This window comes from Oncorhynchus mykiss, chromosome 1 (assembly GCF_013265735.2).
Source record: "Oncorhynchus mykiss isolate Arlee chromosome 1, USDA_OmykA_1.1, whole genome shotgun sequence".
NCBI classification, from domain to species: Eukaryota; Metazoa; Chordata; class Actinopteri; order Salmoniformes; family Salmonidae; genus Oncorhynchus; species Oncorhynchus mykiss.
Genome location: NC_048565.1, coordinates 93,758,752 through 93,771,851, shown reverse-complemented (window position 1 = coordinate 93,771,851; position 13,100 = coordinate 93,758,752). Strand labels below are relative to the sequence as shown.

Sequence of the window (13,100 nt, the reverse complement as noted above, 5' to 3'; positions counted from 1 at the left end):
AGACCTCCAAACCACAGAAACCACCCTAGACCACAGAAACCACCCTAGACCACATAAACCACCCTAGGCCACAGAAACCACCCTAGACCACAAAAATCACCCTAGACCACAGAAACCACCCTAAACCATCACTGGTTTATGTCCCCAGACACCACCTCAATAGACAGAAGATCTCAGACCACATGAGATTCTGTGAAAGGGACTGACAAGGTGACAACAAGGTGACAACGAGGTGACAGCAGGGTGACAGCAGGGTGACAACAAGGTGACAGCAGGGTGACAGCAGGGTGACAGCAGGGTGACAACAAGGTGACAGCAGGGTGACAACAAGGTGACAGCAGGGTGAAAACAGGGTGACAGCAGGGTGACAACAAGGTGACAGCAGGGTGACAGCAGGGTGACAACAAGGTGACAGCAGGGTGACAACAGGGTGACAGCAGGGTGACAACAGGGTGACAGCAGGGTGAAAACAGGGTGACAGCAGGGTGAAAACAGGGTGACAGCAGGGTGACAGCAGGGTGAAAACAAGGTGACTGCAGGGTGAAAACAGGGTGATAGCAGGGTGAAAACAGGGTGACAGCAGGGTGAAAACAGGGTGACAGCAGGGTGAAAACAGGGTGACAGCAGGGTGAAAACAGGGTGACAGCAGGGTGACAGCAGGGTGACAACAAGGTGACAGCAGGGTGAAAACAGGGTGACAGCAGGGTGAAAACAGGGTGACCGCAGGGTGACAGCAGGGTGACAACAGGGTGACAGCAGGGTGACAGCATGGTGACAGCAGGGTGACAGCAGGGTGACAGCAGGGTGACAGCAAGGTGACAGCAAGGTGACAGCAGGGTGACAGCAAGATGACAGCAGGGTGACAGCAAGGTGACAGCAGGGTGACAGCAGGGTGACAGCAAGGTGACAGCAGGGTGACAGCAGGGTGACAGCAAGGTGACAGCAGGGTGACAGCAGGGTGACAGCAGGGTGACAGCAGGGTGACAACAGGGTCTTGTTCAGTTCGTTGAAATTGTCCAATAAGAAAAGCTCATTTTTTGTTTTCCATTGCACAGCGTTTTCAAGCTGCTACAGTGTTGCCCTAGTGAGCACAACCCAAACACGACCCAAACACGACCCAAACACGAGGCAAACACGACCCAAACACGGGGGAAACACGACCCAAACACAACCCAAACACGGGGCAAACACGACCCATACACGACCCAAACACGACCCAAACACGGGGGAAACACGACCCAAACACAACCCAAACACGGGGCAAACACGACCCAAACACGACCCAAACACGAGGCAAACACGACCCAAACACGGGGGAAACACGACCCAAACACAACCCAAACACGGGGCAAACACGACCCAAACACGACCCAAACACGACCCAAAAACGAGGCAAACACGACCCAAACACGACCCAAACACGGGGCAAACACGACCCAAACACGACCCAAACACGACCCAAAAACGAGGCAAACACGACCCAAACACGACCCAAACACGAGGCAAACACGACCCAAACACGACCCAAACACGACCCAAACACGACCCAAACACGGGGGAAATGGGAGAAACGGGGGAAACGGTATCAGAAGGAGGCCAAAGAGAAGTGCTGACTCTTATTGACTTCTCTGTGCTTCTACACCTGCATTGCTTGCTGTTTGGGCCACCCCTCATAGCCTGGTTCCTCTCTAGGTTTCTTCCTAGGTTCTGGCCTTTCTAGGGAGTTTTTCCTAGCCACCGTGCTTCTACACCTGCATTGCTTGCTGGTTTTGGGTTTTAGGCTGAGTTTCTGTACTGCACTTTGAGATATCAGCTGATGTACGAAGGGCTATATAAATACATTTGATTTGATTTACCTGCCTAGCTAAATCAATACGAATAATATAAACAAGCAGGATGCATAGATAACATAGACAACATAGATAACATAGAAGAACAACATTTAGTGGAGCCAACGATACAGTTTTTTTATGGAAGGCTTCAATACAGTACACAGTCCATATGCATAGATAACATAGATAACATAGATAACATAGAACAACAACATTCGTTACATTGTAATCCCACAACTAAACCGGTATTCTACACACCCTCAGAAAGATTCTGGTCAAGCAGACGGACATTCATTGGAGCTCTCAGTAGGATTCGATTTGATTGGCTCAGGAGCAGTAAAACACAGTGTGCTTCTGTGAACCAAACAGGGTTTTTGGATCATAAACAGCAGTATTATGATGAGGAAAGACGTTATCATTAAAATGGTGGAACATTATAACATACATCGTTTTGTTTCATTTCTAATGACACACATTTTCACTACAAATTGTTTAAAATTTGTTTATCTTTTTTCAATGATGTTGCTCAATTATAATGTGTATTAAAGCTGTCGTTGGGATAATCGTCAGTCCGTCTTGATGGTTGTTGGGTCTCTCAAAGCAGGGCAGTATGCTGGAAGGAGGGGGGGAGATCCCGTACGTTCGGACCATTCATCCTTGGCTTCACTCAGTGTCTAGCCCTTTGAAGGATCTGTTCTAACAGTTTCTGTAAAGAGGAAAGAGAGAGAGAGAGAGCACACATCACACACTGAGCATCTATTACTGAGGGATATGCTATAGATCACGGTCATATTCTCCCTGTGAGACTCCCTCCAGAACCATCCAAAGCCCAACGAAGACTAAACAACTAAAGTCAAGAGAACTCAATTGCCCACTATCTCTCTGCTTCAGATGGGAATCAATAGCCTTTGTACCCATCCAGACATCCAGGCCACCGTGCCCACAGTCAACGGCCTGTTTTTGGTACCACATTCAGGTTGTCTAGTCTCGTATCTATTGAAGCAGAGGAGACTGAGGCTGTGGCCTGGTTTCCTGGTTTCCTGGGCTTTCTCAGGCTGCAGGAGAGTGGAGGTGGAGGTTGATAAGACTGGGTCTGTCTGTCTGTCTGTCCGTCTGTCTGTCTGTCTGTCTGTGGGCTATGTCTGCCTGCCTGCCTGTCTGTCTGTCTGTCTGTGGGCTATGTCTGTCTGCCTGCCTGCCTGCCTGTGGGCTCTGTCTGTCTGTCTGCCTGTCTGCCTGTCTGCCTGTCTCTCTGTCTGCCTGCCTGCCTGTCTGTCTGGTCTGTCTGTCTGTCTGTCTGCCTGCCTGCGGGCTCTGTCTGCCTGTCTGTGGGCTCTGTCTGCCTGCCTGTCTGTCTGTCTGTCTGTGGGCTCTGTTTGCCCTTCTGTCTGCCTGTCTGTGGGCTCTGTCTGTCTGTCTGTCTGTCTGTGGGCTCTGTCTGTCTGCCTGTCTGTGGGCTCTGTCTGTCTGTCTGCCTGTCTGTGGGCTCTGTCTGCCTGTCTGTCTGTCTGCCTGCCGGCCTGTCTGCCTGTCTGTGGGCTCTGTCTGCCTTTCTGTCTGCCTGTCTGTCTGTCTGCCTGTCTGTTGGCTCTGTCTGTCTGTCTGCCTGTCTGTCTGCCTGTCTGTGGGCTCTGTCTGTCTGCCTGTCTGTGGGCTCTGCCTGTCTGTCTGCCGGCCTGTCTACCTGTCTGTCTGCCTGTCTGCCTGGCTGCCTGTCTGCTTGCCTGTCTGCCTGTCAGTCTGCCAGTCTGTCTGTCTGTCTCTCTGTCTGCCTGCGGGCTCTGTCTGTCTGTCTGTCTGTCTGTCTGTCTGTCTGTCTGTCTGTCTGTCTGTCTGTCTGTCTGTGGGCTATGTCTGCCTGCCTGCCTGTCTGTCTGTCTGTCTGTCTGTGGGCTCTGTCTGTCTGTCTCTCTGCCAGCCATCAGCTGTACGATGGTGTGATTGCGACTGTGTACCTCTCTCTCTCTTTCTCTCTCTCTCTTTGAAGGCCTTTATATTTGCCTGTGGACACTGGGCTCATACACCGAGAGAGAGAACAATGAGTCTGTTCATTGACAGCCGTAACCAGACAGAGAGAGAGAGAGAGAGGGCAGGAGGACCCAGTGGCCCTGCACCCAGAGACAGAGGCATTTTCTAAAGGGAAATATCATGAATAATCATGCATAAACAGCCTAGCGAACAGAAACAGCAGCAACAAAACATAGAGATGGAAAATGTATGGTGGGTCTTTGCAAGAGGATTCAAAACACGCTAACAGTTGCTCCCCTCACAACACGCTAAGAGTTGCTCCCCTCACAACACGCTAAGAGTTGCTCCCCTCACTCTCACCAGTAGACAACAGTAAAAACAATACAACCAATGTGCTTGAGACTTTCAGCTTCAGACTCATTGGACTTGTGACTTTGATGTCTGCATTGACGTGTGTGTTAAAAACAAATCATCCCGACACGTGTCATTTGATTTCCTCGTCTTGTGATTAAAAAGGAGTGATTCAAGTGTAAATATATGTGAACAGGGCCCTCTAGTGGCCACAGCAGGCAGCACGTGACGTTGTGCTCAACTTGGGGACAAGCAGTGTTTTTTTAGTTGGGAAAACATGGAAGGACACGAGACCCGAGGGACAGGAGATGGTGGTCATTTTGTTCAGTTTAAATATCTGCATCTCTAGTTCTACGATAACCAATTACATGAATATGTCCCTTGACAAAAGGAAATACATCATCTGTTTACTAGTCAGGAAAAAAAATCGATGCAAACCTGAGAATTAATCACCTCTGACTAACTGGGTTCCAGTTATATGCTTCCCAGGCCTAATCCTAACCAGTCCTATGCTTCCCAGGCCTAATCCTAACCAGTTCTATGCTTCCCAGGCCTAATCCTAACCAGTTCTATGCTTCCCAGGCCTAATCCTAACCAGTTCTAGGCTTCCCAGGCCTAATCCTAACCAGTTCTATGCTTCCCAGGCCTAATCCTAACCAGTTATATGCTTCCCAGGCCTAATCCTAACCAGTCCTATGCTTCCCAGACCTAATCCTACCTATTACTTTTACAACAACAAATCTTAATAATAAATAAAAATACACATCAAACGTTAGCCTCCTCTTTCCCATGCTTTACAGTTCTGGTTTTAATCACAGTGAGCTTGAACCCAAACGACAATACAGAAATGTCCAATCAACCTACGCATCACTCCCGGCAACGCGAGGCCATTACCTTCTAACAGTAATTTAGCTGTAGAGGACGATACCTTTACAACAGCTTCAGGCCTTTCCTGTAAGACATTAATGGAAACGCTGTGGCCTTTTGCAAGGTAATGGAGCGTGTAGGACAGAGGTGGAGCTGGTGTGTTAGACTACTTCAATGTCTTTATGGCTCATAGACTCATTATTGGGCTGTTAATGTAGTTCAGTTCATTGTCTTTATGACTCATAGACTCATTAATGGGCTGTTAATGTAGTTCAGTTCATTGTCTTTATGGCTCATAGACTCATTAATGGGCTGTTAATGTAGTTCAGTTCATTGTCTTTATGGCTCATAGACTCATTAATGGGCTGTTAATGTAGTTCAGTTCATTGTCTTTATGGCTCATAGACTCATTAATGGGCTGTTAATGTAGTTCAGTTTATTGTCTTTATAGCTCATAGACTCATTAATGGGCTGTTAATGTAGTTCAGTTCATTGTCTTTATGGCTCATAGACTCATTAATGGGCTGTTAATGTAGTTCAGTTCATTGTCTTTATGGCTCATAGACTCATTAATGGGCTGTTAATGTAGTTCAGTTCATTGTCTTTATGGCTCATAGACTCATTAATGGGCTGTTAATGTAGTTCAGTTCATTGTCTTTATGGCTCATAGACTCATTAATGGGCTGTTAATGTAGTTCAGTTCATTGTCTTTATGGCTCATAGACTCATTAATGGGCTGTTAATGTAGTTCAGTTCATTGTCTTTATGGCTCATAGACTCATTAATGGGCTGTTAATGTAGTTCAGTTCATTGTCTTTATGGCTCATAGACTCATTAATGGGCTGTTAATGTAGTTCAGTTCATTGTTTTTATGGCTCATAGACTCATTAATGGGCTGTTAATGTAGTTCAGTTCATTGTTTTTAAGGCTCAAAGACTCATTAATGGGCTGTTAATGTAGTTCAGTTCATTGTTTTTAAGGCTCAAAGACTCATTAATGGGCTGTTAATGTAGTTCAGTTCATTGTCTTTATGGCTCATAGACTCATTAATGGGCTGTTAATGTAGTTCAGTTCATTGTCTTTATGGCTCATAGACTCATTAATGGGCTGTTAATGTAGTTCAGTTCATTGTTTTTATGGCTCATAGACTCATTAATGGGCTGTTAATGTAGTTCAGTTCATTGTTTTTAAGGCTCAAAGACTCATTAATGGGCTGTTAATGTAGTTCAGTTCATTGTTTTTAAGGCTCAAAGACTCATTAATGGGCTGTTAATGCAGTTCAGTGACAACATATATATACTAGTTAGTTGTTCGATTTCTGTGGCAGTTCTGTTTAAATAATCACTAGTATATTACTATAAGCACTACTATATACCTATAATCCCTACTATATACCTATAATCCCTTCTGTACCACTATAATCCCTACTATATCAAAAGAATCCCTACTATATCACTATAATCCCTACTGTATCACTATAATCCCTACTGTAATCACTCTAATTCCTACTGTATCACTATAATCACTATAATCCCTATTGTAATCACTATAATCCCTACTGTACCACTATACTCCCTACTATATAACTATAATCCCTACTATAGCACTATAATCCCTACTATATCACTATAACCCTACTGTACCACTATACTCCCTACTATATACCTATAATCCCTACTATATCACTATAATCCCTACTATATCACTATAATCCCTACTGTAATCACTCTAATCCCTACTGTATCACTATAATCACTATAATCCCTACTGTATCACTATAATCCCTACTGTATCACTATTATCCCTACTGTATCACTATAATCTCTATTGTATCACTATAATCCCTATTGTATCACTATAATCCCTACTGTATCACTATAATCTCTATTGTATCACTATAATCCCTACTGTATCACTATAATCACTATAATCCCTACTATATCACTATAATCCCTACTATATCACTATAATCCCTACTGTATCACTATAATCACTATAATCCCTACTATATCACTATAATCCCTACTATATCACTATAATCCCTACTGTATCACTATAATCACTATAATCCCTACTATATCACTATAATCCCTACTATATCACTATAATCCCTACTATATCACTATAATCCCTACTGTATCACTATTATCCCTACTGTATCACTATAATCTCTATTGTATCACTATAATCCCTACTGTATCACTATTATCCCTACTGTATAAGTATTACTATACATTCACCAGCATAACCAACAATAGTAAACAGTTACTGCAGCAACCAATCAATTAACAGAGAGAGACATTCCGTATCTCCAGACATTCTGACCTTTTTGAAGAGATCTGCTCTCAGCCTGTTAGTCAGGTAGTCCTCCCTCCTCTTCTCTTCCTCCTGTTTCCTCCTCACCTCCGGCAGATTTTTATAGTTCCTGTCAATAAGGAGTCGTCATAATCCCACATACAGTATCCAGTGTGGCAGAATATTCAGGTTTAATTCCCAGGGTCCTTCATAAGTGGGCCATCATCCCAGTAGGGTTGGGATCAATTCCATTTTCAATTAAATCAATTCAGAAAGTAAACAGACTGGAATTTCAGTTTACTTTCTTAAATTGACTGAACTGAAATATTATTTGGCCCAAAATCTACATTCCAGACAGTGCTTGTTTCTGATTGAATTAAGACTCATTCCATTAAACTAGACCAGACCTATAAAGACCTGGTCACCTATGAAGAAGACTCCATTAACCTAGACCAGCCCTGTAGAGACTTTTTTACCTACGAAGAAGACTCCATTAACCTAGACCAGCCCTGTAGAGACCTGGTCACCTACGAAGAGGACTCCATTAACCTTGACCAGCCCTGTAGAGACCTGGTCACCTACGAAGAAGACTCCATTAACCTACACCAGCCCTGCAGAGACCTGGTCACCTACGAAGAAGACTCCATTAACCTAGACCAGTCCTATAGAGACATGGTCAGCTACACCCATTACACCCACTGGATCACTGAATTGAGACATGATATCTCTTGATTCAACAACAATTCAATTCAATTCAAGGGCTTTATTGGCATGGGAAACATGTGTTAACATTGCCAAAGCAAGTGAGGTAGATAATATATAAAGTGAATATATAAAGTGAAATAAACAATAAAAATTAACAGTAAACATTACACATACAGAAGTTTCAAAACAATAAAGACATTACAAATGTCATATTACAAATATACAGTGTTTTAACAATGTACAAATGGGAAAGGACACAAGATAAAATAAATAAGCATAAATATGGGTTGTATCAATCGGCCTAATACAATGTGGGGATGGAACCAAGAAGTTAATCCGACAGAGCAAAAACACTGTTAGAAGGAAGCCAGAAGAGAAAATAAAAGCCATTTTGAACAGAGATGTTAGTTATACAGGCTTCCACCTCCGTGGTCAGGACTCGGAGAGAGAGAGAGCGAGAGAGAGCGAGAGAGATGCCAGAATGAGAGATTGAGATGGAGGAACTCACTGCCTGGTTCTGAGGTGCATCTCCTTCCCTGTAATGGCTCTATCTCTGGGTCGGAAAAGGTTATCTGGAAACACACACACACAATACTGATTATTAACAACAGTTTGTGAGAAATTTCTCGAGTTTCTGCTCACCTGAGTTAGAGAGTTTTCCAATCGTTTTATTCCCCACCACAATGATCGGTAGAGGGATAAGACAAGAGGAAAACGCACATCCAGAGGTGGGGAAACTGGAATCCGTTTTACCTCATCTTTACCACCTGTCAACCAGACAATACTCCACACAGACAAAACTCTAGATCACCTCTACTCCACACATAGACAAAACTCTAGATCACCTCTACTCCACACACAGACAAAACTCTAGATCACCTCTACTCCACACATCTAAAACTCTAGATCACCTCTACTCCACACAGACAAAACTCTAGATCACCTCTACTCCACACATAGACAAAACTCTAGATCACCTCTACTCCACACATAGACAAACTCTAGATCACCTCTACTCCACACACATCTAAAACTCTAGATCACCTCTACTCCACACAGACACAACTCTAGATCACCTCTACTCTACATAGACACAACTCTAGATCACCTCTACTCCACACACATCTAAAACTCTAGATCACCTCTACTCCACACATAGACAAAACTCTAGATCACCTCTACTCTACACACATCTAAAACTCTAGATCACCTCTACTCCACACATAGACAAAACTCTAGATCACCTCTACTCTACACACATCTAAAACTCTAGATCACCTCTACTCCACACACATCTAAAACTCTAGATCACCTCTACTCCACACACAGACAAAACTCTAGATCACCTCTACTCCACACACATCTAAAACTCTAGATCACCTCTACTCCACACACATCTAAAACTCTAGATCACCTCTACTCCACACAGACAAAACTCTAGATCACCTCTACTCTACACACACAGACACATCTAAAACTCTAGATCACCTCTACTCCACACACATCTAAAACTCTAGATCACCTCTACTCCACACACAGACAAAACTCTAGATCACCTCTACTCCACACACATCTAAAACTCTAGATCACCTCTACTCTACACACATCTAAAACTCTAGATCACCTCTACTCCACACACATCTAAAACTCTAGATCACCTCTACTCCACACAGACACAACTCTAGATCACCTCTACTCCACACATAGACAAAACTCTAGATCACCTCTACTCTACACACATCTAAAACTCTAGATCACCTCTACTCCACACATAGACAAAACTCTAGATCACCTCTACTCTACACACATCTAAAACTCTAGATCACCTCTACTCCACACACATCTAAAACTCTAGATCACCTCTACTCCACACATAGACAAAACTCTAGATCACCTCTACTCCACACACATCTAAAACTCTAGATCACCTCTACTCCACACACATCTAAAACTCTAGATCACCTCTACTCTACACACATCTAAAACTCTAGATCACCTCTACTCCACACACATCTAAAACTCTAGATCACCTCTACTCCACACAGACAAAACTCTAGATCACCTCTACTCCACACATAGACAAAACTCTAGATCACCTCTACTCCACACACATCTAAAACTCTAGATCACCTCTACTCCACACAGACACAACTCTAGATCACCTCTACTCCACACACATCTAAAACTCTAGATCACCTCTACTCCACACACATCTAAAACTCTAGATCACCTCTACTCTACACACATCTAAAACTCTAGATCACCTCTACTCCACACACATCTAAAACTCTAGATCACCTCTACTCTACACACATCTAAAACTCTAGATCACCTCTACTCTACACACATCTAAAACTCTAGATCACCTCTACTCCACACATAGACAAACTCTAGATCACCTCTACTCCACACATAGACAAACTCTAGATCACCTCTACTCCACACACATCTAAAACTCTAGATCACCTCTACTCTACACACATCTAAAACTCTAGATCACCTCCACTCCACACACATCTAAAACTCTAGATCACCTCTACTCTACACACATCTAAAACTCTAGATCACCTCCACTCCACACACATCTAAAACTCTAGATTACCTCTACTCCACACAGACACATATTTTTTTATTTAACGAGGCAAGTCAGTTAAGAACAAATTCTTATTTTCAATGACGGCCTGGGAACAGTGGGTTAACTGCCTGTTCAGGGTCAGAACGACAGATTTGTACCTTGTCAGCTCGGGGATTTGAACTTGAAACCTTCCGGTTACTAGTCCAACGCTCTAACCACTAGGCAACCCTGCCGCATATAAAACTCTAGATCACTTCTACTCCACACAGACAAAACTCTAGTTCACCTCTACTCCACACAGACAAAACTCTAGATCACCTCTACTCCACACAGACAAAACTCTAGATCACCTCTACTCCACACAGACACAACTCTAGATCACCTCTACTCCACACACATCTAAAACTCTAGATCACCTCTACTCCACACAGACAAAACTCTAGATCACCTCTACTCTACACACATCTAAAACTCTAGATCACCTCTATTCCACACAGACACATATCTAGATCACCTCTACTCCACACACATCTAAAACTCTAGATCACCTCTACTCCACACATAGACAAAACTCTAGATCACCTCTACTCCACACAGACAAAACTCTAGATCACCTCTACTCCACACAGACAAAACTCTAGATCACCTCTACTCCACACAGACACAACTCTAGATCACCTCTACTCCACACACATCTAAAACTCTAGATCACCTCTACTCCACACACAGACAAAACTCTAGATCACCTCTACTCCACACATAGACAAACTCTAGATCACCTCTACTCCACACAGACAAAACTCTAGATCACCTCTACTCCACACACATCTAAAACTCTAGATCACCTCTACTCCACACATAGACAAAACTCTAGATCACCTCTACTCCACACACATCTAAAACTCTAGATCACCTCTATTCCACACAGACACAACTCTAGATCACCTCTACTCCACACACATCTAAAACTCTAGATCACCTCTACTCCACACATAGACAAAACTCTAGATCACCTCTACTCCACACACATCTAAAACTCTAGATCACCTCTACTCCACACAGACAAAACTCTAGATCACCTCTACTCTACACACATCTAAAACTCTAGATCACCTCTACTCCACACATAGACAAAACTCTAGATCACCTCTACTCCACACACATCTAAAACTCTAGATCACCTCTACTCCACACATAGACAAAACTCTAGATCACCTCTACTCCACACACATCTAAAACTCTAGATCACCTCTACTCCACACAGACACAACTCTAGATCACCTCTACTCTACACACACAGACACATCTAAAACTCTAGATCACCTCTACTCCACACAGACACATATAAAACTCCATATCACCTCTGCTATATGAAGGGAGAGTAATCAGGGTGATGACTGAGGCTACTGAGGGATATATGAAGGGAGAGTAATCAGGGTGATGACTGAGGCTACTGAGGGATATATGAAGGGAGAGTAATCAGGGTGATGACTGAGGCTACTGAGGGATATATGAAGGGAGAGTAATCAGGGTGATGACTGAGGCTACTGAGGGCTATATGAAGGGAGAGTAATCAGGGTGATGACTGAGGCTACTGAGGGCTATATGAAGGGAGAGTAATCAGGGTGATGACTGAGGCTACTGAGGGCTATATGAAGGGAGAGTAATCAGGGTGGTGACTGAGGCTACTGAGGGCTATATGAAGGGAGAGTAATCAGGGTGATGACTGAGGCTACTGAGGGCTATATGAAGGGAGAGTAATCAGGGTGATGACTGAGGCTACTGAGGGCTATATGAAGGGAGAGTAATCAGGGTGATGACTGAGGCTACTGAGGGCTATATGAAGGGAGAGTAATCAGGGTGATGACTGAGGCTACTGAGGGCTATATGAAGGGAGAGTAATCAGGGTGATGACTGAGGCTACTGAGGGCTATATGAAGGGAGAGTAATCAGGGTGGTGACTGAGGCTACTGAGGGCTATATGAAGGGAGAGTAATCAGGGTGATGACTGAGGCTACTGAGGGCTATATGAAGGGAGAGTAATCAGGGTGATGACTGAGGCTACTGAGGGCTATATGAAGGGAGAGTAATCAGGGTGATGACTGAGGCTACTGAGGGCTATATGAAGGGAGAGTAATCAGGGTGATGACTGAGGCTACTGAGGGCTATATGAAGGGAGAGTAATCAGGGTGGTGACTGAGGCTACTGAGGGCTATATGAAGGGAGAGTAATCAGGGTGGTGACTGAGGCTACTGAGGGCTATATGAAGGGAGAGTAATCAGGGTGATGACTGAGGCTACTGAGGGCTATATGAAGGGAGAGTAATCAGGGTGGTGACTGAGGCTACTGAGGGCTATATGAAGGGAGAGTAATCAGGGTGGTGACTGAGGCTACTGAGGGCTATATGAAGGGAGAGTAATCAGGGTGGTGAACAGGTCCAGGTGTGCTTAACTATGGGGAGCAGGTTTGCTTAATGATGGGGAGCAGGTGTGCTTAACGATGGGGAG

At 44.0% G+C, this 13,100-nt stretch overlaps 1 protein-coding gene across 1 annotated transcript in view; it reads right to left on the bottom strand.

Moving 5' to 3' along the window:
- Positions 1-1,756: 1,756 nt before the first annotated feature.
- LOC110511695 overlaps positions 1,757-13,100 on the bottom strand; it is a 47,708-nt gene continuing 36,364 nt past the window's right edge. The window contains exons 8-10 of the mRNA XM_036988827.1: positions 8,527-8,590; positions 7,344-7,443; positions 1,757-2,538 (exon numbers count right to left, since the gene is read on the bottom strand). Of these exons, the coding sequence (XP_036844722.1) occupies positions 2,500-2,538; positions 7,344-7,443; positions 8,527-8,590 (203 nt within the window). The 3' untranslated portion in view covers positions 1,757-2,499. The remainder of the gene's footprint in view (positions 2,539-7,343; positions 7,444-8,526; positions 8,591-13,100) is intronic.